Here is a 25,143-nt window from a genome sequence, read left to right as displayed (position 1 = left end):
CCTTGTGGTGCATATGAGGTCATGTATGCGTAGGCACGTGTGTGCGTGTGTGTGTGTGTGTGTGTGTGTGTATGTGTGTGTCCCTCACCTTGTCCTTGGTATGTAATAAGCATGTGGGACTGCGGCTCTTAGCACATCTGTCTGGTGGTCAAGAAACCATGCAGTGCTGCTTTGCACCATTTCCACCACCAGCTGCCCCACCCCCCACCTGCTCTGCCCTCCCAGTCACTTTATACACACACACAGACACACACACACACACACACACACACACACACACACACACACACACACACACACCAAAGGAGGTCGTTTCCACAGTTTGAGGACGCCAACACTCCGTGGGGAAATTTGCCTTGTCTGAATGAGTACATGGACCTATACTGTGCTTTCATCATGTTTCACTCACTCTGCGGTACCTTTAGGTTCCTCAGGCAGCCATACTGATGTCATCCTTCACTAGGTAGGGCAGCATTCATTTAGGGTCCTGGGCTGCAATATTTATACAGAGAACTATTTCCAGCCCCGTCTTTGTTCCACTTCTGTAACTCAATGATCATTTCATTCACCATCTCTCTAGTTTACGCTCTGTATTCTTTGGTAAATTGAAGTATAAAAGATCTACTGCCACAGAGAAATATTGAGTACATAACAGTATTACCTCATGTGTACCCCACATGGCATATAATAACCCTAGAAGTTCTGTTTTGTTTTTTTTAGCAGCTTATCAAAAAGTAAGTTCTTGTTTTTGCATTGTCAAAACGTTTTAGTAGAGCAGAGCAAAACCAGTATTAGCTCTCTGATTGTCTGCAGGAACTGAAGCTTTGAAAGTGCTTATATGCTCTACTGCTCTCTCGTAATGCTCCATAGTTAAATGACATCCGTGGGCGTACACCCATGCATGCGTATGAGCGGCTCTGCAACCCGTGGTGCCATGCTCTCCCCTCGCTTGTAGTGTCCTGTTACATAAGCGGGCTAGCATTACCCTAGCGGTGCGGTGTAACCGGCACCTCAATATCAGTCATCACTCCAGAGAGGTGAAAGGGGAGTCGAGGCAGAGGGGAATAATGAAATGATTAGCAGAAAGTTTGAGGTATGAGAGAAGGAGGTGTGAGAAATAGAGGGATGTGATTGAGAAGGTAAACGAGGGAAAGAAGAGAGTGAAGAATTAGAGGTGAAGAGGGCGATTCAGTGAGGGCTCCTTCCTCCTGAGTATAATGGGGTTTTTTTTTTTTTTTTTAGCATACATTTAGCACAGTTTTTTTGTGACTGTCAGCTGCCCTTGTGGCCATGTTTGTAGTTTTCAGTGACAGATTGTAACCTTGATCTGGCTCAGTAAAAGCTCTGCTCCTGAATCTCTCAATTACCGTCCAGCAGAGAAACACAGAAAAGGCATTAATCCCGCGATCCGTGTCTTGCATGCACTCCAGGCCCGTCGGAGTGTTTTCTTTCTAAACACATTCTTTTAACACAAATTGAATATATCATTCCTCCCTCGAGGCGCCAGAGAAGAAAGAGTCTTATTCACAGTGCCTCCCTCACTGTCTCTCTCTAAGTAGTTTATGCTTCGGAGAGGCTCCTATCTCGTCTCATCTCTCTTCTCTCCCTAAATTTCTGTCAAATCCCGTTCGTTTGCCCATCGCTTTTTTTTCTGTCTCAAGTTGTGTTCACAATTTAGCACCAGCCACACTTGGAGTTTATTTTGGGGGAAGGCTTTTTCATTTTCCCTCCCAAAAGCTCAAAGGGCATGTTTCAAATTTCCCTTAGTCATTTAACAACTTTGTGTTTCAGAATCTGCTACAATAATAACCCCTCAAAAAAGACACAGCAGCCCTGTCTTGTCTTCTCTTACTGCTATTTGTGTCTGAGCTGGTAATTTCACTAAAGCTAGATGTACTGTATATACACTTGGTTATAATAATAGTAATACAACATTAGACTGAAATGTATTTAAGCCTGCGTAAAACCCGACTTCAAACCCTGTTTATTTTCCTTGAAAGAGGTCTGAGACTTGTTAGCATTAGGACTGATATATTTAATATTGCATTTGCATTATTACCACAAAGGGCACTGATTAATGAAAATCTAACATCTTAGGAGAATATTAATTGTAAATAAAAGATATAGAGGATTTTTATGTGCTTTATTCGGCCCTGAACAGTGTCTGCGGGTCCTTATCTCAGCTGTACGGCTCCCAACAACCTCCAGCAATAAGAGAGGGCACCCTGTGTGTTGCCTGAGAGGCAAAATCCAGGAGATAAAAAGTCCAAAAGAGAATTGCTGCAGCTCATTAGGCTCATTACTGTAAGACCAAGATAATAAATAATGACACTAATTAGCATATCATCATTTTTATCAAGATCTCTCTTGTGTTATCTGGACTATCTTGGCCTCAGAGTAAGAGGATCATTTTCAGTGATATATCAGTAAGAAAATCAACCTGACATTATAAAAAGGAGGTGGACAAAAGTAGGATTTTGGAAAGTGAGGGGGACATGTCCACTCCATCCCCAGTGGAAATTACACTCTTGTATATGTCACACTCTTTGTTTCACCGTGTCTACGTGTCTAGTTATTCACATGGTGCTTTCTTTTCTCCTAGGTCTGAAACTGTGGGTAAAAAAAAAAAGAGATGCTGGCAGAGCAATGCATCTCTATTTGAAACATTTATGCTAATTCATTTATGTTATGGATGGATAGCTGATGGCTGGATGGATTGATGGAAAAGTGATGCGCTTCTTCTTGAGAAATCATTTCTCAGGGCTTTGTCTCTGTGCATCCTTTTTTTTTATCCACGTATTTATTACATCACACACTGTACTATTCCAGTACATTGTTACCGAGGTCTTATTTAAAGTTACCATTCATATATGCATGTGCTTTATAGAGCTGCATGTGCTTTGCTTCCGTTCGTACTAGCAGGCAGGTCGTCACATGCATGTGCTCAGCCATATGTGTGTTTGTTTGCCTATGTTGAACACATTTCCTGTGTTTGTTCGTGTGTGTGTGTGTGTGTGTGTGTGTGTGTGTGTGTAGGTGTTGACTGTCAGTGTGAGTCGTGTCCTTGTGGCAGAGTGATGGAGGACAGTGAGGCTGCATGCGTTTCCAGAGGGAAGCAGATAAAGAGCACACACACACACACACACACACACACACACACACACACACACACACACACACACACACACACACACACACACACACATAAACACACACTCACAGGTCTACCCAGAGCTTCCTGTGTGTCTCTGCTAGGTCCTGTTGCCAAGGAGACCAGACCTGGGCTGAACGCATCCAATAAATACCTGGGAGGATTTAGGAGTGGGAGTGAGGGGTGGGTAGGAGGTTGCTTCATTCAAACATCCTTGTTTATCATATCACAATGCAGCTGTTAAGAGACTACAAATACCATGCATTTGGCCTGGCCACCTGCCCATCGTTGCTCTCAGCATCACAAGTGTCCTGTAGAATCCATCAGAAAATCCCTTTATCCTGTATCAGACCTTATTTTTAAGTTTTATAATACAGTATAAAGTGTTTTGCCTGGTTGACACAGCTATCGGTTACAGCAGGACAGTGAGACAGCGGTCCGTCAGGACAGTGATGAGATCTAGCATGGGACCCTGTGTGGAGGAGAATCAAATAGCAAACTGGCTCCTCATGACTAAGTCCCAGAGGAGAGACTGTGGTGAGCTGAGCCCATAACCTTCAAGAGACGGCAGCAGCCAGACAGCCAGAGGAATAGAGATAATTGAAATGACTGTCTGTGTAGGCTCTGACTCTTTTTTTCATCTCTCTAATTATTCAGTGTCCTCATTTTGTGGAAATGTGCATGTGTGTTCACATGAGAAGAGAGAGGCTGAGAGTCTACTATAGGTTTTTGAAAGTGTGGATAGGCTCTAGTGTCTCACGAGCGTGTATTTGATCAGGCATTGTGTGTGGGGGCGAGGCATATATGGTGTGTGTGTGTGTGTGTGTGTGGGTTTTAGAGCCATTATGGGAATACGTGAGTGCCGGGTTCAGGTAATTGATGCTGGGACGCTTGAAACTGGCAGACAGTCAGACTGGCCCAGTGCCAGTGTAAAGAGGGGGGAGGAGGAGAAGATTAGAGAAGAACAGATACAGGCGACTGAAATTCCATAGCAACCAGATCGGGTGAGAAATGCATTAAAAGGATGTTAAAATGACAGCTTACCTTATGGTGGAATGCTGTCTTGCATTTACATTTCCTCGTGTTCTCTATTTCGAATGAGGCGTGCTTACCTTTATATTCTCCAGTCAGCTTTAATCAGAATTTGTTCTTCAAAGAGCTGCTTAGAGCTGCCGCTTAGATCTATCTGTGTATAAGCAACCAAGTATGGTGTCCATGAGCAACAAACATTAATCTAATGGTTTGCACTGTTTGCTAATTTGAACAAAAAAAAAAACAACCATTGATTATATATTCACCTGGGATGCTTAATTCATACTGGTTATTTTTCTTAAGTAGCATGAATAAAAGCCTCTTCTGTATCTTGACAGGTTACCTAATCAGAAATGAAATGCTCTTCCTGTTGGCTGTGGTAACCCAGGCAACAGTTCCCCTGGAGACATGCTTTGGCAAATCTCTATGGTCCGTTTAGCAAAGTCCTAACGCGTGTCCCCTGAACAGCTCCAGCATAAAGCAGCAGTTTATTGCCCTGAGCAGCGATGATGCTGCGCCTTGTGTTTGACCAGAGATTAGGCAGATTGGGGGCCTTTGTGCTCGCTCTGCTGTTTGTCGATGATAAGCGCCGCTGCAGGCCGTAATGTCTGAGCCAGGAGCTGTGGGAGAGAGGACGTAGTTAAGGTAGACTGAGTGTAGCCTTGTCAGTTTGTTTTTCAGGGTTTTATACATCAACTATATATCATTACCTGATGATTTTCTTCATGCCGCACAATGTTACAGTGTTGCATTTCTAAAGCACGTTCAGGGAAATCAGAACTGACCTCTTCTGACCTTTTGCCGTACACCGAATAAAAATTGAATATCCAATCAAATAAGGCTACCTCTCTGTCTCCCTGATATCCTATTGGTTATAAATTCCTTCCCCCACATTATCTTATGTTCTGGTTTGATAGGAAATGTATTTACAAAATATGATTTATTGTGAAATTGATAGGATTTTGCTGTGTAAAGAATTCTCAAATGACTATGTGAATTTGCATGTAGTTGCCCACTGTCACACTTGCCATAATAATGATTGGATGTCATATTTAGATCTTAAAATGGCATAAGAATAACATCAATTGTATTGGCTGTATGAAGCTAACTTCAGTATACTATGAAGAAGCAGAGGTTTAGTTGTTTGGCAGAACGGCCTGGCAGAGGTTCTGGTCTCTTAGAGACAATCTCAGCAGCAACAGCAACAAGGGGGCAACAGTACCTGAGTTACAGGACTCTGGGGATTGTAGTGGGAGTGATGTAATGTACCTTAGGGATGAGATAATGTCCCAAACACGCACTCTCTGACTGTCCGTCTACTGTATGAAGGACATAAAATGATTGAAGAACATAGAGTATGAGCCATTTGTACTTCACTGTTTTGCCAAGGATTTTAAAGCTTAGTCTGACACTGAAGAGAAAGCAATGGTACTTCACAGGTGCTCAAGTGAACGCACCTTAACAGTACATACCATAACACCATACCCATAAAGCTCAAATCACTGCACCTAACAGAAAGCGTTACACCTGAGCACACAGAGTCAACTCTGCTCATGTAGAATCGCCTGACCTGGGAAACTAACAAAGCATGTTCATTACCTGGTCTTGGTCTAGTGTTTCATGGTGAAAGCAACAGCTCCTCCCATCAATGACGCCACATTTACCGCTGAATCTAATTGAAGCAGTTGTTGCATTATTTGTATTAGTTATTGTTGAGGATGTGTGCAGTATCATACCAGGCCTATTTTCTAAGATAACAACTAAGAAAATAAATAGAAGTTCACTAGTTTTCTAAGTAGTTGTTGTAGTAATTGTAGTATTACATGTGCAAGTGGGTCGGAATATGATGTAGTACAAATAAAACTCAACAATAATCCATTTTGACTAAAAAGGCTTGTCAATAGTAATTAGACCCCTGCTGAACATCTGCCTGTCAGCCAGATAATCTACCTTTATTCGTGGCCTGTCACAGATTACTGTTCAATCATTCATCTTCTCTGAAACCGTCAACATAGAGTCTCAAATCAGATCCAAAATGGCAACAAGGATCAAATTTTCTATCGCACATCAGACATGAAAAATAAGTTGAGCAATTGTTCAGTAGGTCTGCTGTCAAAACTGTGTCTGTCATTCATGTCTGGACAGGCAGAAAAAAAACACAGCCAGTTGAAATGTGGAGGATGGTGATCCCAATGTGTGGTCTCAGGGTGAAATCAACAGATGACATATAGAAAATGTGTTTAAAATGAAAGAGTACAGAGTATAAAAAGTTATCAAAAGTTATCATAATACCTCCACAGCAGTGCTACACCCACATCTTACCACTCTCCAGATTTAAGAACTGATACACATTTATTATATTTTGATGACCCACATATGATTTTGTAACTAATTAGTGGGTCCATCGGTTGTCTTAATCCACTTCGGTCCAGTTGACACTTTCATGATGATGATATTTCTAAGGGAGGTATGTGTTGTCAAAATCTGATAAAGGCCAGTGTGCGTTTCTTTAAGCTGGTGGTTTTATTGATTGAAGTCGTAATACTTTTTGTTAATTGGATTTCAGCTCCCCTGCTCAAGTCATACGTGAATAGACAATCACACACACACACACACACACACACAAAGACACAAAGACACACAGTAACACAAAACCCATGTGACCTTTGTCCCCACTACTCCAATGTGTTAACCTCTAACCTCTGACCTTTGCTCTACTCTGCGCTGTGACTGCCTCCGGCCTCCAGCAACAGACGCATGAAAACACTTAACACCTGTGATTGTGTGATACTGTTTTGTTGCACTCTATATTTCTATGTTATGGCTTCATTAGCCGTGCTAATAAAGGCTCTAAGGATGTTAATGTTGGTCTGTTGATTTGTCCACCACTTTGATCTGGAATCAAATATCTCAGCAACTATTATATTCACGTTGATTTGTCCAATATCTTGTTTTTTGACCAAATATCTGATGACATTCCCATTAGCTGCAGTTGTACTTTGCGTGGCCAATGTTAGCATACGAACACATTAAACTGAGGTGGTGAACACGCTAAACATTATACTTCCCAAACAGTATCATGTTTGGTCACACATTTGAAGCTTTGTCTACAAAGCTGATCCAGACTTCAGCATGTGTGACAGGAGTTGTCATTGTGATCTTTTACTGTGGCTATACAGGAGGACTTTCATTCCACCAAACCATCACTTGATGACATTAAACTGAGTCCGGTTAAACTGTCCCAGTCTAACTTTGGGCTGCTGGTCTAGAGATGCTAACACAAGTTCAACTACATCTGATTCAAAGATGAAGAAAAATGCGTTTCTGTCAGTTACATCTATTCTATTTTTACTGAGCCCATAGAGCATTTTAAAACCCACACATTACTTGTCTTGTGATGGGCCGCAGAGTGTTTTGCAGCTAGCCGTGGAGATTCAAGTGCCAGCTTCAGTGTAGATAAATTAATGAAGCCTCTCTCCGCCCACACAGAAACACACGCAACGGTTGCGGTGCTCAAGATGCATTAAAGAGAGTGTCAGAGGGCTGAGGTCTGCCCTCAAGATTTACCGCCGCCGTGCGATCGCAGACTGGCTCCTGCAAAAGGCCAACTTGGAGAGGAAATGAGAAGACAGCAGACAGATGCAACAAAGGGGAAGAGATGCTGAGGAAAGATAGTATTTGGAGGAAGCAAGAGAGAGAGAGAGAGAAAGCTCCCCTGTTTTGTAATATGAAAGGAAAGCGCAAGTGGAGTGGAGATAAGGAATGTGTTGTTATTGTGATTCATCGGATGCAGAGAGCTAGACGGTCTACACTTAAGACCCATCATCACCCCTCTGTGCTAAAATTCCCATAGTCGCACCATTTGCTGACTTAACAACCTAAAAGCCAAGTCTCCTCTTTTTTTCATCATGCATTACCATCTTTGCCTGTAGAAACCACAGTCTAATGAGTGCCGGCCATGTTCCAGAGCGGAGCTGGTAATTTAGCATGCTGTATTATTAATCAGAGTCTCTGTGTGATTTTGCAGCAATTTGAACGCTTATTTCCCCCATAATGCTTTGGGGGTCGGGGTAATGAGTCTCCTTCCTAATGACTTTAGCGGTTGACAGAGAAGACAAGACAGGCGCTTATGGAATCAAAGGTTTTGTCTGGCAGGATGAGTGTAGAGCGGTGTGCGTGTTTGTGTGTGTGTGTGTGTGTGTGTGTGTGGTGAGCATGTGTCCACTGAGACAGGAGAGCGCTCTCCTCGAAAGTCTTGTGTGATCAAAGGAAGCGACGGCGGCGGCAGAAAGGAGAGAGAGAGAGAGAGAGAATACAAAAGATGTAGAGTGTAACACAGACAGAGGCAGAGAAGCGGTGGCTACAGAGGAGGATGTAAAACACACACCACCGAGGGAAGCAGACAAAACACACAGCACACAGCGTACGGCTGTTTGTCATCCTGTCTTGACGGGCTTTGTGATTGTCTGTATGATTAGTTGTGTAATAATCTTTACGTCCACATTTCTACTGTAAATATGTTTATTTATGTGTTGGGTCAGTTCTTCCTGCATGTATCTGCTACCTGCCTGCCTGCTTGTCAACTTTTATCTTTCTCTCTCTCTTTCTCTTTTCATCTGTTTTCTGTTTTTTTTTTTACCAAATCATTTTTCTGTTATTCTCCTTGTCTCCCTGCAGCAAATTCCTGCAAACGTTTGTCAGCATAAGACTGAAGAAACAAAGCATTCAAACATCTGAAGTGTTGAAATCAGTAGTCAAGTAATCGATCAAGTCAGGTGACATAAAATTGGTCAACAACAATAATGGACTGATAAATCATTTCAGGAAATGCCAGAAATTAGGTATCTTCAGCATGGTCAAGATATAGTGTTTCTATTTATCTCCTCCTCCTCCTCCTGTTTTAAGACATTTAAAAAAAATTGCTTGGAAGAATAACTTTGTAAAAGTCTGGAATATATTCATTAAAAAAAAATTCATTTCAAACAAGTTCATTTGAAACTATTTGACGTCTGCTTCTTCACTGAAAACTCCCTTTTTAGTTTATATTCACCGCACTCTTCATCTTCACCCTTGTGTCAGTTTCATACTTGACCAGACGTTGGTTTCCAAACTTGTGATGTGACAAAATCATGTGCTCGTGTTAAACAGAGATCTTAGGTGAGCACAGAGAAACTTTTCCCCCCTCAGCAGATCAATCTGTCAACAACCGTCTAGTGTCAAACACTGCACCTACAATCTGCACAGAAACAATAAGCAAAGCATATTTTTGAGAGGACTACACTTTAAAATTCTTCACAACCCTTAAACAAAGCAGACCCATTGTCAATTATGGCATTCAAAAAAATGCTGAAACCCTTCAGTATTGTAGGAAAATCCACTTGTAGTGGATTGTAATACCCAAGAAGCTCTTTTGTCTCTCTCTCTCACTAAGCAGTATATGATGCAGCCAGAGGCAGTGTGCTGCTGAAACTAACTCATCAGTGCAGGCGGCCTGGCTGTCATATCTGACATTGTTTCTCTTTCCATGGCAGAGATTTACCACGTAGAGAAACATGGACAAACAGTTTGCATCTGTCCCTGAGAGCAGTTTAGGAAAACTTCCAAAACCATGCAAACATTTAAACACAGGAAAACAGCTCATAGCACAAACAGTAGCATTGTGAAGCGACACAGTAAACAAAGCTGCACTGCAGGCGTGCACACACGCACAAATGTCCTTGTTTGTCTGATCGTCTCTCTGTTCTCTCTTCCTTCAAAGGTGCGATTTTAGGCCACGCTTTTTCCTGTGTCGCTTCGTTCTTTCTCTCATCCCTCCATCCTGAGACAAAGGGATGATTACATCACTGCAAGGGGCGCTTTTTGTATTTAAAGGAGCAGTACAATATCTCTGACTTGGCGACCATCCCAGCATTATAACTGAAACCGGCTGCTGCTGCTGCTGCTGCTGCTGCTGCTTTTGCTGCTGCTGCTGCTGCTGCTGCTGCTGGGTTGAATCCACAGAGATTATCGATGCGGAGTCAAAGAGATTACCTCCAGGAAACAAATTGGTTTATTATGATTTCTCAGCTCCAGTATGTTAACAATGCCAGAAAGCGGCGACAAGGAATTTACCACCAGGTAGACATCAGGAGGCTGTGACTGCTGGTTTGATCGGTGACATAGTAGACATGGTAAATAGACAACAATCGGAAAAAGAGATGATCAAAGTTACTGCCTTCACGCGCAGTGGTGTGTGGTCCTCTTGGTCCTCTCAAAGGAGTAATACAAATACAAAAATAAATTCATAAATAAAACAAGCTTCCAGGGGCCTCTGCCTCTGCAGAGATAGTGAATTGTGTAGCGAAATACACACCCTGTGTGTCTTTGTTCTGTCAAGAATACCTTTAGGATTCATCTTTATCTTTTGAAAGTCATTCTGCTTCCCAGTCTAGCTCCAGTGAATGGTTTCTGAGGGATGCAAAGAGGCCACTGTGGCATCAAGTGAAAGCGAAGCATTCCTCTCTAAACTGTCTCTCTAGTCGTGTCTTCTGAGAAGCTGAAAGGAGCCAGCCCTCTAGATTTTCATGCCTAAATTGCAGATATTGAGGAGTTTAAGAATAGAGCCACCCATGCACTATATGGCACTGCGTCTGCCCTCCATTGACAAGATAGCGACATTTATCAAATTAACTGCTGTCAAGTGCCTGTGCAGTCGCGGGAGGATTACGGGAGAAACGCTGTGTTCAAGTTCATTTGACGACATGTCTGTCCCCCCCAGCGATGCTGTAGCTGAGGCTTCACTTTAATTTCCACAGCCTTCCACTTTCCCTCGCCTACCAGCCCCCCTCTCTTCTCTGCTAAATTGTCTCTAAATTAGATATTTAGGGGATGGAGGAACTCAGGGGAAGGGGTGCCCTCTCTTTCTTTTCCTCTCCTTGCAGCAACTCTCACCCCAGTTCCGTTTCCATCATAGTTTACAGTACAGCACTGCATATGAATTTAACACAATTTTTTGACAGGTAGTAATGAAAATTGCATCATTATTCGAGAGACAGGGGTGCATCTTCTTTATCTCTAGTGTCCAGATTTTACCTCTTCTATTCGATTAGCCCTCCCAAATCCACTGTGCCCTACTAACACACTGTACTGTATATGAATCAGATTTATGGGGGAGGAGCTGGGGGAAGCCATTAAAACTCACCATTCGATCTCTGATTACTTTCTCCTCTCTCGACAAATAGCTGGATTAGGAAAGAGGGCTCTGAGTGTTGTAGCGTAACATTAGGGCCCTATGGGGCTGGGTGGGGCTTTAAGGTAAGCGTGTGAATGCATTTGTAATTTTGTGTGTGTGTGTGTGTGTGTATGTGTGAGAGAAAGAGAGAGCTAAAGGTGGGGTTATATTGGCAGTGTTAGGATGACAGGCCTCCTCCCAAAGTCCAATAAAGGCGTCAGCAGCCGGGGCAGATTTATGACAGCCATGCTGAGTGGAAAGCATGATGGGGGATGGAGAGGCAGCTCTCACTATTGAGGATATCTTATGCCTCCTTTGAGAGTCTCTCCCTCTCTCTCTCTCTCTCTCTCTCTCCCTCTCTCTCTCTCTAATTTCATGGCTCTCAGTCTGTTGCAGTGTCTCCATCTTCTCTCTCTTGATTGTTATTTGTCATTTTCTTTCTTATTGTAGTTATTTCCATAATTATTTCTGTCATAAGTCTCTTTTTTTTTTCCTGTTTTCTTTTTGTTTTACTTTCCCCCCTCCTTTCCTCCACACCACACAAAGCATTACAGGACTTCAGGCAACAATTGTTTCCTTTGTCTTTTTGTCCACAGCTTATCTCAGTTCAACTTAGACAAGCCTTTTAATTCCTTGTATGTGTGGCAATGAGCGAAGCAAATAGATTGTAGGCCCATTCATCTTTTTTGTAACAGTATGTAGATGTTGCAGATGTTTTATCCATTATAGCTGAGAGAAAGAAAAGACTGGGACGCAGTCAAAGAAAAGGGTGTTGGGATTGAAAGAGTTTTATTCATCTTAATTGAGAAGTATAAAAGTAAAAAAAGAAAACCCTGGGTAAAACATGAGACAAAGAGAATGAACTAGCAAAACAGAGTACGTTGAATGGCCTCTCAAAAAAATACACGACAATCAGACTCAGAAAGTTAGTCAGGAATATAAACCCATTTTTTGAAACCCTTGTTTCATTTAAATAAATAGTTTGTTTTGAGAATTGTGCCTATTTGCTGTCTTGCTAATGGCAAAATGAGAAATTAATACCGCTCTCATATGTGTAAGCTAAATATGAAGCAAGAGCCGGTATGGTACTAGCAGACCGTTAGCTTAGCATAGCAGCCTGGAAGCAGGGAAAAAGAGCCAACCTGGCTCTGTCTAACTAAATTATTTGTCTAAATAACAATTAACAAAGAGTTTGTTTGATTGGTACAAAAGCTGAAGTAAAAACTTTAATCTGTGTTAGCAGGTTGTAGGCAGAGTCGGGTTAGCTGTTTCCCCCGTGCTGCCAGTCTTTTCGCTAAGCTAAGCTGATCTCTAGCTCCATATGAGAGTGCTATCAAACTTCTCATCTAACTATTGGCAAAAAACTTTCAAAACATTGAGATGTTCCTTCATCTTAAGAGGCCAACGTTTTCAAGTGTTAAATGATACCTAAATGCAAGAAGGTTGTCAAAACAAAAGTACAGTCTAAGATTGTCAAAAATGTGAATAAAATCAAGAACAATCTGATCAAAGTATAAGTAAACAAGATTATGAATCAAACCAGACATTTGATGCTATCTCTCAGTAACTAACAGATTTTGCTACTTTGTGCTGCAGGCATGTTTCAATCTGCACCAAACATGTATGGAAGTTTGAAACCCAGTGCCAGTCTCCCCAGATTCCTTGAGAGTTACACACAAAAACACACAACCAGATGCATAATACATTCTTCTCTCCAAAAATCCATTAGTGGTGCGTCATATACAGCACAGAGAAGCTGCAATGATTCAACAGTTGCAAGCAGCTCCCCTGTACAATATTTGAAACCTCTGTCCTCTGTTGTATAGGATATCCCGTCAACAGATTGGTGTCACGTTTCATGACACCCTGATACCCTGATACCCCTGCCCAGCCTGCGATATTGTTTTGGAAAGATCCATGTGTTGCCATGGCAGCGCAGCACCAGCTTTCCCAGTGTGATTGTAGTTTTCCACCTGCAGCAGGAAAAAGACCTGTTCCCCTCCCAAACACTGTTTCCATGTAAACATTTTACAGGAATGTGTGTGTGTGTGTGTGTGTTATTTTTGTGGTTCAAAGCAGTTTGGTTGTTTTATTTTGCCAATGGCTCTGGGAGGAAATCAATGTTTTTTTTTTAAAAAGAATACCGTGTGTGTGTGTGTGTGTGTGTGTGTGTATTTGCACTGCTCTCTAGGCATATGTGTCAGTTAGGAAGAGGAAGATGCCTATCTGTGGCCAGTATGTGGATGTGGATGAAGAGGCCAGTGGTGGAAGCCACATATCAGCAGAAACACAAGAGAGCAGGGGCATACAAAGAAATCATGTGAGAGACAGACGGAGAGAGAAAGGCGACGTTAGAAGCGATGTCTGGGCTGAGATGAGGTCAGACGTGGTCAGACTGAAGCCTAGTGTTTCATGACCACAGGCTATAGTGACCCATTAACAAACCTGAACCTGTAAAGCTCAGTAACCCTCCCCCATTGGAAACTGCTGGTCATGCACACACTTATGCCCTGTTTGTGTCCATATAAATAACATAATGTAAAAATATGCTAAGATGTTTTGAGTCTATTAGCAGACTACTAATAGTCTCAACAGTTAATTTGCTTATAAGAGAAAACTTATGTTTCTATCTTGTTTTACTTGGCAGATAAACCGGAGCTATTTACCCCCTAGCTTTTGTATGCTTTTGTACCTTAGAGACATACATTCCCCAGAAGACACTGCATTTAGTCAGAGTCAGAGCTGTGGTGATTCATTTGGCATTTCATGCATCATCATTTATCCAGAGTTTATCATTATTATTCATGATTGGGGTTTTAGGTCTGTGGCTGTTCCCTCTTTCAACCAAGAGATGGTTACATACTAAAAACTGTTGTTTGAATGCTCAGTATTCTTGGCCTCGAGGCTGTGTGTGGGCACTAAAGGCATTCCACTAACACACACACACACACACACGCGCGCACACATACACACACACACACGCACGCGCGCGCGCACACATAACCAGACGGACAGACGAACATATGCATACACTCACCCTCAGTATGTTTCTACTGACAGCATTTTTCCAAAGCAAGGTGGCAGGAAGATTAAAACGAGGCCTGCAGTTACTCGAGTGTTCTGGAGAAACAGCTGGAGGAATCATTTTTTTAAACGTCAGCTCGAGATGTTACGCTGCCTTACATGAACACACAGAGGTGGGGTCAAGGGGAAAAAAAAGAAAAGAAAAACATGCCAGGATGGCACCCACTCACTTCCCATTTGGTACTTTTCACATCAACACCCTGTATTTTTAGACAATGCATTTGACATATGTGTTTTCTTTTTGTTAGCATGCTGTCTTCTAAAAGTTTTTGTTGCAACAAAAATAAAAATGTTAGATCCTGTAACTCAGTAATACTGTCTGGCATAAATACAGAAAGCTGCACCCTGGTACAGGCTAAATGTGTATGTATGTACATTGTAAAAGATATGAAATGATAAGTGGCCACTAAACACACAGCAAGAAGCACAAGTGATTAAAGTTACCCTGTGTACACAAGTGCCAACAAAAACAATCTAGCAACAACCATTAGCCCACGCAGTAAGCCAGCTAGCAATAGCAACATATGCTGAACAAATTCATGATACAAGTGACAGCAAGTTAGCTAAGGTTACCATGCCGTTAACTAATGAAAACAGACATGTACCATTATGTAGCCATCAGGTTACTTACACATTGAGGAGAAGAAAAGTCAGTTCCAAGTCAAGATGAAGGCCTTTACTGGTATTGGCTCCATGGTCAAACTGGGAAAGAAATTCAGCCTTGGACTTACCTGCTGGGACCAGGCCACACGAACGACATTGACAGAGCCAGTAAAATCTTTATGGATGTTTTGATGGTCCACCGGCTGACCGGGATATGAGCCGGTTGTCCCCATGGCCAGTCCGCCTGTTCCCTGGTCTTATCTCTTGCTTTGTCAGTGGCCTTTTTAGATGAAAACGTGGTTTCTGCTGCGTACTGCACAGTGCCACATCAAGTGTATTCGGTCCCTTTGTGCTTATACACATGGTCAGGACCAACAGGTTAACAAGGAAGGGACTCACATGCACTCAAATGCACGTGACGGTGTCTTGGATACCAAACCAAAGAACAGAGAAGCTCAGATTACGATACACACAGAGGGGGGTGTGGCTTTGTTACCTACTCAGGACGCCATTGCTCCACTATATCTTTACATAGAAAATAGCTGTTTGCTGCTATATTATTGTTTAAAATCTCGCTTACAGAACCTTTAACACCGCAACATAATTAGCAAGAGTCTGTGGAAGTTCAGAAATAAAAGTGTGCAGCAGTTGCAAAATAACAGCAGCAGCGTATACTAAGAATAAAAATGAATGAAGAATGTGTAGTACACTACTCGGTTTGGTTTGCTGCAAGGTTTGGCATTGTGGGAAGAGACTGTTTGCACACAAACACACACACACACAGAGCCTCTATGTTGGTCTTTGCCGGGCAGAATGCCATTGGTCGAAACCGGCACAGTGGGCAGCTCCCGCCCACAGGCAGCAGCGAGTACACGGAGCGAGTGGTGGGTGGGCTGAAGGTCAGACGGGCCCTGGACACACTGGCATTGTTCTTTCTATCTTTTTCTGTCTGTTTTTAACTCACTCCATGACCTGTGACTTTAAGAGCATATGTCTGTGCGTGTGCCGGCACAAAGACACAGAGATTTATTTAAGTGAGACTGTAGAGGCACAAGAAAACTATAAGTACTCAAGTCGATGTCGGCTGAATGTGTTTTAAAGCGACAGAATGCTTATAATCGGTGTGTGTGTGTGTGTGTTTGTGCTTGACTCTGGCACAATATTAGTGTGAGTCAGCACAGAGGAGGCCCGGCCAGCTCTCTAAGAAGTGCGGCTCTGTTGAATGTCGGAGTGGGAGGAGATGAGCAAAAGGTCTTCTGTGACATTCAGAGATGTATGATGTCTTCCCCTCAGCTGTTACACACTAGATTCCCCGAACCACTGACTGTACTCTCTCCTCCTGGAAGCTGAGCAATTTTAACTCAACGAAACATGTGTAACGGAAGCCACAACATGAACTCTGAATGAAATGCATAACCTCGTTGAGTGTGACTTTGTAAAGCAAGTCATTTGTAGTCAAACTGTACTTTATTTGTATCCAGCTCTCTGACCTTTGTGTCTTGTTCTTTGTGTCTCTCCCACCTATCCCTGTAAAGGGCAGCCACTTTGTGACAGCGGAGCTTTTATTTTCCCTCTAAGAAAGTGATAGCGCCCACCGCAGAAGCAGGTCGGAGGGAGGTTGCTGAAAATTTCCCCAGAGATGCTGAGTGTTCAAATTATTTGAACCTTGACCCAGTTTGTAGTTGGCCTTTTCAAGTGCTTCCTCTCGGAGCGTTGTGTTTTTGTCTGAATGCATGAACAAAGATGCAGAGGGGAAACTCATTTTGTGTGCCCCAGTTTCCAGAACTGCATTAATTAGTGTTGGAAATTAATTCTGCAATACATGACACGAGGCCAACTAGCAAATGTAAGACTGAGATCCTGCCCAGTGTGCATTGTGACGTCAGCTAGCATTAATGGGTTTTAGTTAGATCAAAGCTTACTCAAGTTATGTTTAGCAAAAGATATGAAATTATGTTTGACAGCACCAAATACCAGCTGTATACTGTGTTCCCCACCTTGGCCCCTCTGGAAACTGAGTGCAGTACAGAAAGCTTCATAGTTAGCATGAATTTCGTGATTTGCAAGTCAAAAGATGTCTGAATATCTGCGTTCAAAGTGGGCTAAAAAATTTGGTTTAAAAGTGAGCGATATTTAAACATCTAGGTTCCACACCATTGTATCAACTGCATTTCAATGACTCGCATCCTAACTGTGTTTGAAATATGGTCTTTGAGATACTGAAACAGTGTCTGTAGCTAACCTAGATTTTCAGTTTTCATCCCAGTTTTTAATAAGACATCAAGACATGTGTTGACCTGCAATTTGGACCTAAATCAGCCAGCTGATATGAACGTAGTGCAGTAACGAGGAATATCAGCACAGGAATGCTTAACTGTTTAGATGTCATTTAGATTCATCCATTGACAAGTTGATTTTTTAACTGTAAAATGTCCAGGTATGAAAAAAAATCAGAGGTCTGTTCCACATGTGAGATCATATATAAATGCAAGCTGTCTCAACAGAAACATCGAGAAGTTTGAAAGAATGTAAAGGATACTAATGTAACGTTTGGTCCTCTCCCATCACAGATGGTCATTTCACGGGGACCCCTCCTTCATACGGTTACGATGCCGACCGTGCAGAAGAGCAGCGGAGGCACCACGACATCCTGCCGTACATCGATGACTCGCCGTCGTCTTCACCGCACCTCAGCTCCAAGAGCCGCAGCAGTCGGGACACCCTCTCCTCGGGATCGTTGGAGTCCTCCAAGTCGGTCAGTATGCTCTCCTACTGTCTCTTGGCTGATGTTAATTTAGGAAAGTAGATTCTGAACTGGAAAATAGTCATCTACACTAAGTCCAATTCAAGTGGCCAAATTTCCTCAACAGGAAATCTCCCCCATCCTGTGGGTGATGCAGCAACTAAGCAGCAGATATTGACTAAAGAGAAACCAAGGCTCTGATCTAATTTATATCAATATATTGATTTTATTAGTGTAAGATACAAAGCATTAATCCCACATGAATACACAATTCTACAAACACGGTTGGTATCACTGTTCAATGGCTAATACTTTGACCTCAATACAGTCTAGGAAGTGGGGTAATCTATTCTTACAGCAATCCTGCTTCATCAAAAGCTGTCAATTGATGAGAAATCAAATCTGCCATTTGAGAGGATTGATAAGGGACAATATTTCCTGCCTCATAACCACGGAAGCAGTCATCCGGCAAAGAAACTCATCCCCCTTAAGAGTCTGGCTTTTTCTCATCCACGGTATTAGGCAGAATTACCTATCACCTCCAACACTGCCTTCATCCTCTTACCCTCCCTCCTTCCCTCGTTCTTGTCTGCAGAGGGAAAACCAGTGATCTATGACGTCTGGTGCTTTTCATGGGTTACCATGGGGAGGACACACACATGCACATCCGCCTGCAAACACACACACACACACACACACAACCCCAGAGTCATCAAAGATGAATATGAGCATGAATCTATTTTTAGCTACATGTACATATTTGTTCTATTGATTATTATATTTTTTCTATTTATCATATATTGTATACATTTTCTATGTATTATATATACATTTTTCATTTGTCATTCTCATTTACATCTAATTTTCTGCACCACAAAATTTGTAGGTAGCAAATGAACATGCTAAAGCCATACGTTTGATTAGAATAGATGGGTATCGTGGGAGAATGTAATAAGCTAATACTGCCTCTCTCCACTGCGCCCTTGGTGGAAGTAATCACATCAGTGGTCATGGTGCAGTATCACTTACTCTGCCCCCTCAGTCTTTGCCCACTGTCTGAGCAGGCGAGCGAGAGCGCCTGTCAATCTGATTGATGGCTTGAATCTGCCAATAAATGGTGATTCCCTTGACTGCACCCGACCTTTGACCTTTTAGCTTGGAACTCTCACTGATTTTAATTATACACATGCAGGTACACGCGCATACACACACACACACACACACACACACACACACACACACACACACACACACACACACACACACACACACACACACACACACACACACACACCCACACACACACACACACACACCATGTAATTTCTGCCTGAGTTTGCACAAACCAGTTTCTTCTCATATGTACAAGTGCACACATGCGTCTTTTTCCTCTCAGAGCAGAATGATATATTTATTATAGAAGAGATTGAAGAGGATTTGCTGAGTAAATTTGTTTAGAGGCAGAAACCTTGAGCAAACCTGGCGCTGTAGGTGTGTGTGTGCGTGTGTGTGTGTTTAGAGTTGGCAGTGGCAGTGTCTGATGGTCAGTTAAATATATTAAACAGCCATACAACAATTAATCCATCAACAAATTCTCCAAGCAGCCAGACAGGCTTTCAATAAGTGCCAAGAAAATGGAGTTACCATCGCCCTTGATATGTCCTTGGACAGCCTCTTTTCAGACAGCATCCCAGTCTAATTGATGAGTCAGAGCCCAGACAGACTCTGATTGGCTCAGCGGGAGCTGATGGTTTTATGATGTCACTGTGATGAGTCATCACCACCAGCAATACTGCTGATCTAATTCTTCACAGTGGATCCTGTTCTCTGATCATCTGGCTCTTCCCTGCACTGGAGAGGGAAAAGAGGGGGTGGGGGGGTGGGGGGTGGGCACTGATCGGAAGTCAGCCACTGACGTATGACAACTGTGCACATCACACTGAGCACATCTTTCACAAGCACTACTTTTTAATCAATTACAGTACAAGACCTACTTGAGAAACCTCTCTACTGTTCTTCCTCACCAAGTAAAACAGGATTCCTTTGTTCTTCCTGGACATTTTATGGATTTATTAGATAGTTTACAATCAAGAGAAAACATGAAAAGAAGAGAGAGATGAGAAACAACATGCAACAAAGGTCCTTGGCCAGATTTGGACCTGCGATATTGCAGTTTATGGTCATCGCCTTAAACCCCCAGGCCACTATGGTAGCCCCAGAATTCCCCCTAATTCATGAATCCTTTCCTCTGCTCCCGGTGAACCCCACTGTAGATGAAAACAACTAAATCCACCTCGTTTTCTTTGCCCCTTCATCCTGTGCGACATCAAACCTTGAGGCCACAACCTCAGGGAGAGGTCATTTCTTTTCCTCCTCAGACAGCACTGAATTTCAGTGGATGAGGAGGCTTGGAAAGACTGAAATCTACCTTGTTATAATCTGTCACATCTGTAATGAACTTTTACTGCTTGCACATCTTGTTTTGTTGTAATTAAAATCATGCAGCATCACAAGCATCGTATGTGGAACACCCCAGTAGACACCAACTCTGTCACCGTCTATCACATCAGGCTGAAGAGCAGTTTAAATACCCAGAAGTAATGTTGCATTTAAAAAAAAAAACAAAAAAAAAAACCTGTCTTCCTCCTGTAGCGCAGGATAATTCTGAGACCGCTCCATTACATAGCAGACATGCGGCGATAGGAAGCAATCTCATTAGGCATCTCAGAGAGCGAGGGATGGCAGAACAGGATGCTAAACAGATTAGAATATGAAAAATGAAAATTGAAAAGGGTTAATAAAGTGTGGAACGGGGCATGCACCGACGCTCACTTCTATCCTCTCCAACCTTGGCTCTGAGTGTTTATGTGAGCTGACAGTCTCCTGCGCTCCATGGGAAAAGAGAGAGGGGCAGAGATGGAGAATAATGTTATTACAGTTGCTGCGGCTCAGGTTCTATCTGAGCCTCCTGAGCTACATCGGGCCGCTCGTCATATAAACACTGTTTGTATTGATCCTCCTGTATCTCCTGCGAACATTATCCATGCATAAACAAATCAGAAGCAAAATCAGACTTTCAAAATCATGTTAGGTAGAGCCACTGCTAGAGGGGGTGCTGCGTGTGTGTGAGCTGGTAGAGTGTAAGTGTGGGGATTCAAATGTTAAATATTAGCTTTTGTTGACTGTACTGGATGTGAAAACATAGACACACAAGCCTAAATACAAACCCAGCAGGGAGAACGTGTTTTATTTTTACTTTTTTCATTACCAAAAAAAAAAAAAAAAAAATGCAAGCAGACACCCCTTTAGTCTGAACCAAGAGATGGGCTCATTAGCTGCCACGGCGATGAATAAAAGATGATATGTCTGGAGATGTGGGTACTTCCTAGGGGAGTCGTCTGGGGTCTGAAAGGATGAATACACACTTTAAGACTCCCGTCTCCTCTCAGCTAGTTCAGTAACATGTGGCTGGATGTTAAAGTTTCCTTCTCTCTTTTTTGATACTTCAAATGGACCCTCATGTTTCTCATGTTCTTTTACCAGCTGGTGAAGTCACATAGCTCATGCTGATACTTGTAGCTCGGCGAGGACTTTCATTCATTTTTCATTTATTCACAAACATTCATGGGGCTCCGTTGCTGCCCCAGGCTTTCCCTTTTAAGTCAGTGGAGACAGACCAATTCAAAGCCACTGCAATTCACCATAACACGTTTAAGAGCAATCGTAAATCATAGATATATCACTTATTTACTTCCAGTACCCTTTTATTTGCTCTCTTAATTTACAAAGAGAAAACTTTTTTGCTTTGGGTGTCTTACAGTCTGTACATAATGAGCAATTAAAGCTTTTTCAGGGGAATGTTATATACAGCACAGATCCCCAGACAGTCTGTGTGATGCATAATACATGTCTGTCAGAATCAATTCCTTTATCCTTCACCTAAAAAAGAAAAGACAAAGGAAAGAAAAAGCAAATGAGAGGCGATATTCAGTGTACAGTAGAGGCATAAACTCTTAAAGATGAGACAGTCAGATGAAGAAGGAGGAGAATTTGCATTGTACTTTAAAGCCACAGTTACACCCTTTGAATCGTGGTCACACCTGTGTGGTTTACATCTGAGTTCACTTTATTATGCAGCCTGGTCAGACCAGCACAGAGCTGCCGTCATGAAGGACTGATGTTCATTGAACTAAAACCACCGCTGTTTTTAATTGTTCACTATCCAAATTTTATGATGTGCAGGATTTGTTTGTTGCTTTTAAATAGTGTTTTTGGCTAACAGGCGAACCAATCATTTGGCACCGCAGTAACTGTGCTGATAATGGACTCCTCGATAATAGAGGCCATAATAATCCTGGACCGTCTCATAATATTCTGGGCTATAACAGTCCCCTGAGGTGCGTGCCAGCATCTGCTTATGCAGTGGCCATGGAAACAGGTTTCAGGCCCATTTACCCCTTCACTTACAGTAAATGAATGCATGTACACCCACTCAGTACTCACAGCACATGCTCAAATGCAACTCACAAGAAGAGCTGCATTTGAGCTCTTCTTGTGAGTTGTTTTAGGGTACATATTTCTAAAATGCTTGACCTCTGCAGGGTAGATATGTTGTAGAATAACAAGTGGGCTGACACACAGAGACGTGAAATGGTGCAATTTTAATAACTTTAAAGTTTTAAGTCATTTAATAAGCTAAAATTCCAAACATGAAGGTTTACTACTTCTATTCTTTGTTATTGTTAATTTGGACAAAACAAGCACATTGAAGACATCACCTTTGGCTATGGGAAATTGTAATGTGAATTTTTCACTTTTTTCTAACATTTTGCAGACAAACAATTGAACAATTAATCTGAGAAATGATAATTAGGTTCAAATTTTTCTAACTCTGTCTGAAAATGACCTGAAACCTCATGTCAGCTGTGATTTCCCTCAGCTGCAATTACATTCCTGCACAGAACGAGGACCCTAGATTTTGTCCCCTGTCTCCTCCATCCTAATGGCGTTGAGAACAACTCTCATTATGGCCCGCACGGTCGACCATGATGGTTTCATTGTACATATAGGGATGTAGGTAGATAAATATTTTTTTTTAAACAAGTGAACTCATCCTTTAAAAGATTAATATTAAAAATTAAGAACTACATAAAACATACACAAAAAAACAATAAAATACACACACATCCTTGAGTTCACATCTTTTCTCTAGCTCTGATTTTCACTACTCAACAGATTTTCCGTCCTCTTGCACAGGCACACACTCATCCACACAAACACACCTCAGACCTCAGTGTCTCACTAAAGTCGAAGAAGCCAGGTAGCTTAAGTCCAGCCGGCTGAATCAGCTGAAGTCATAGCAGCCAGACCCAAATGTGCTTTCCTCCTGACCATTTTGCCTTCCTCGTGCACTCAGTCTCAGCGTTCCTTTAGCCTCTGTCTCACCAGGAACCAGTGTGATTGCTGCGTGGTGTGTAAGATTTATGTATAGAGTATCTACCCAGAAGACATGACAGCTCCTGATAGGAATTTCATTAAGAAGGGACATTTCTGGGTCCACGTCTCTGTCTGCGATACACTCCTCTCACCATTTTCCCTGCCTCACACTTATCTGTTGTTCTAGCTTTCATCTCTATCTTATTTTTCTCTCCTTCTTTGCATTTTTCCCAGCTACCGAGGCAGAGAATCAAGTTTTGATATCACTGTGATGAAACAAGTTTTCCATAGAACTTTTTTTTTTCTGTCTCTCTACCTTGTAGATGGTCGCATATAGACAAAATGTACCTTGTATCTTTGTCTCTTCTTCGTCATGTCTGCCCTCTTTCCACTCTTTGTCCTCTCTTAATTACCCTGGATCTGCCTTGTCTTCTTCATGTCTCCATCTCCTCTTCTCCTCTTCCTCTTAGCTTCAGGAACCGGATGCTTGAACATACTAACCTGGGCTCAGTGCACTTGCACACACACACACACACACACACACACATTTATACGCCAACCTTGCTCCCATGGGAGACCCTGCCCGTTTGAGTTATTTCAAAGTTCGTGGTTAAACAAGACAGCCCGAGGAATCTCTCTGTCTCTCTGTTTTCTTTCATGTCCGTACTGCTCAGTGAGCTTTGACTGGGCTGACGGGAACGGGGGAAGCAACCTGGAGACGATTACTAGAAGGTGCAATTGTTGCTGTTTGATTTTCCAGACTGTAGTATTCGCAAACAGCAAACCTGCAGGAGTTTTAAGCTTGACTAGGAGCCCTTCAATTTGAGATTTACAAACAAGACATATTAGAGGTCCTTTAATCAGCTGATATAAGGACTAATATCATGCTTTGAATATTCTTCATGCCCCAGACACAAAAGAATCAAATTGTATGCCTTCCAATGTGAAAAGAGGTGACAAATGTAAGTTAAAAGTGGCAGGTGCGTACAGGATTGGATTACGTTGTGTGCATAATATTGTACTTCTGGACATTGTTGTAACCTCACATAAATGTCTGTCTCTGTGTGTGTGTTACAGACTGAATGTGACCTGGAAAAAGGTTTGGAGATGAGGAAGTGGGTCCTGTCTGGGATCTTGGCCACTGAAGAAACATACCTCAGTCATCTGGAGGCACTGCTGCTGGTGAGAGCACACACACACACACACAATAGATAATATACAGTAGAATCATATTAGGTGTCCCATTCACTCATTTGGTGCCACTAGAGGCATCTGCAAACATAAATGGATCACAGTAACAAGATCCATGAGATGACAGAAATTTGTCAACCTCCAGTGATTTTTGTCATACTGTTAACCTGGGTAACCATTATCCTGAGTCTTATTAGGCCCGTGTGAGCGATCTTTCAAATAAATATCACGTACCATTAAAGAGAGACTATGTAACACTGGCTGAACAGCAGCCGCTATGGCCACAAGTGGAAATAAATGATAATGGCACATTAAATTTCCCTTATTTCCAATGAATTTCTCAAGTCGGTGGCTTTAAAGATGCTCTTATACTTAATATTATACTAACAATGGATTAAATGACCTGGTGTAATATCATAGCAACAGACCCAGAGAGTTATAGCAGAGAATTATCACCCTACTCTGCAGTTCCCTTCATCTCTATGGTGTATATTAGCATCTTTTAGCTAATTATTTTTGTTTCCATGGCTCGCAACTGTACTGTTTGTTGTTGTGTGTCTGCTAGATGTGTACAGATGCAACTGTTTTGCTAACACGTTCACCACAGAACCATTGAATTCACATTAAATCAATGTTAAATTAATGTAACATGCTAAAAATAGTGGCACAACCAGACACTAAACTAACTGTAAG

The 25,143-nt window shown here is 42.2% G+C and overlaps 1 protein-coding gene across 5 annotated transcripts in view; it reads left to right on the top strand.

Annotated features, from left to right (window-relative positions):
- LOC111238948 (breakpoint cluster region protein-like) overlaps positions 1-25,143 on the top strand; it is an 81,368-nt gene that overhangs the window by 29,253 nt on the left and 26,972 nt on the right. For all 5 annotated transcript variants that reach the window (XM_022768684.1, XM_022768683.1, XM_022768682.1 and 2 more), the window contains 2 exons: positions 17,651-17,835; positions 24,337-24,441. In XM_022768684.1, coding sequence (XP_022624405.1) covers positions 17,651-17,835; positions 24,337-24,441 — 290 coding nt within the window. The remainder of the gene's footprint in view (positions 1-17,650; positions 17,836-24,336; positions 24,442-25,143) is intronic.

Source organism: Seriola dumerili, unplaced genomic scaffold (assembly GCF_002260705.1).
Source record: "Seriola dumerili isolate Sdu_G_001 unplaced genomic scaffold, Sdu_1.0 BDQW01001815.1, whole genome shotgun sequence".
Lineage (NCBI taxonomy): Eukaryota > Metazoa > Chordata > Actinopteri > Carangiformes > Carangidae > Seriola > Seriola dumerili.
The sequence above is the reverse complement of the archived record's forward strand: the minus strand, read 5'-3'. Positions and strand labels throughout refer to the sequence as shown.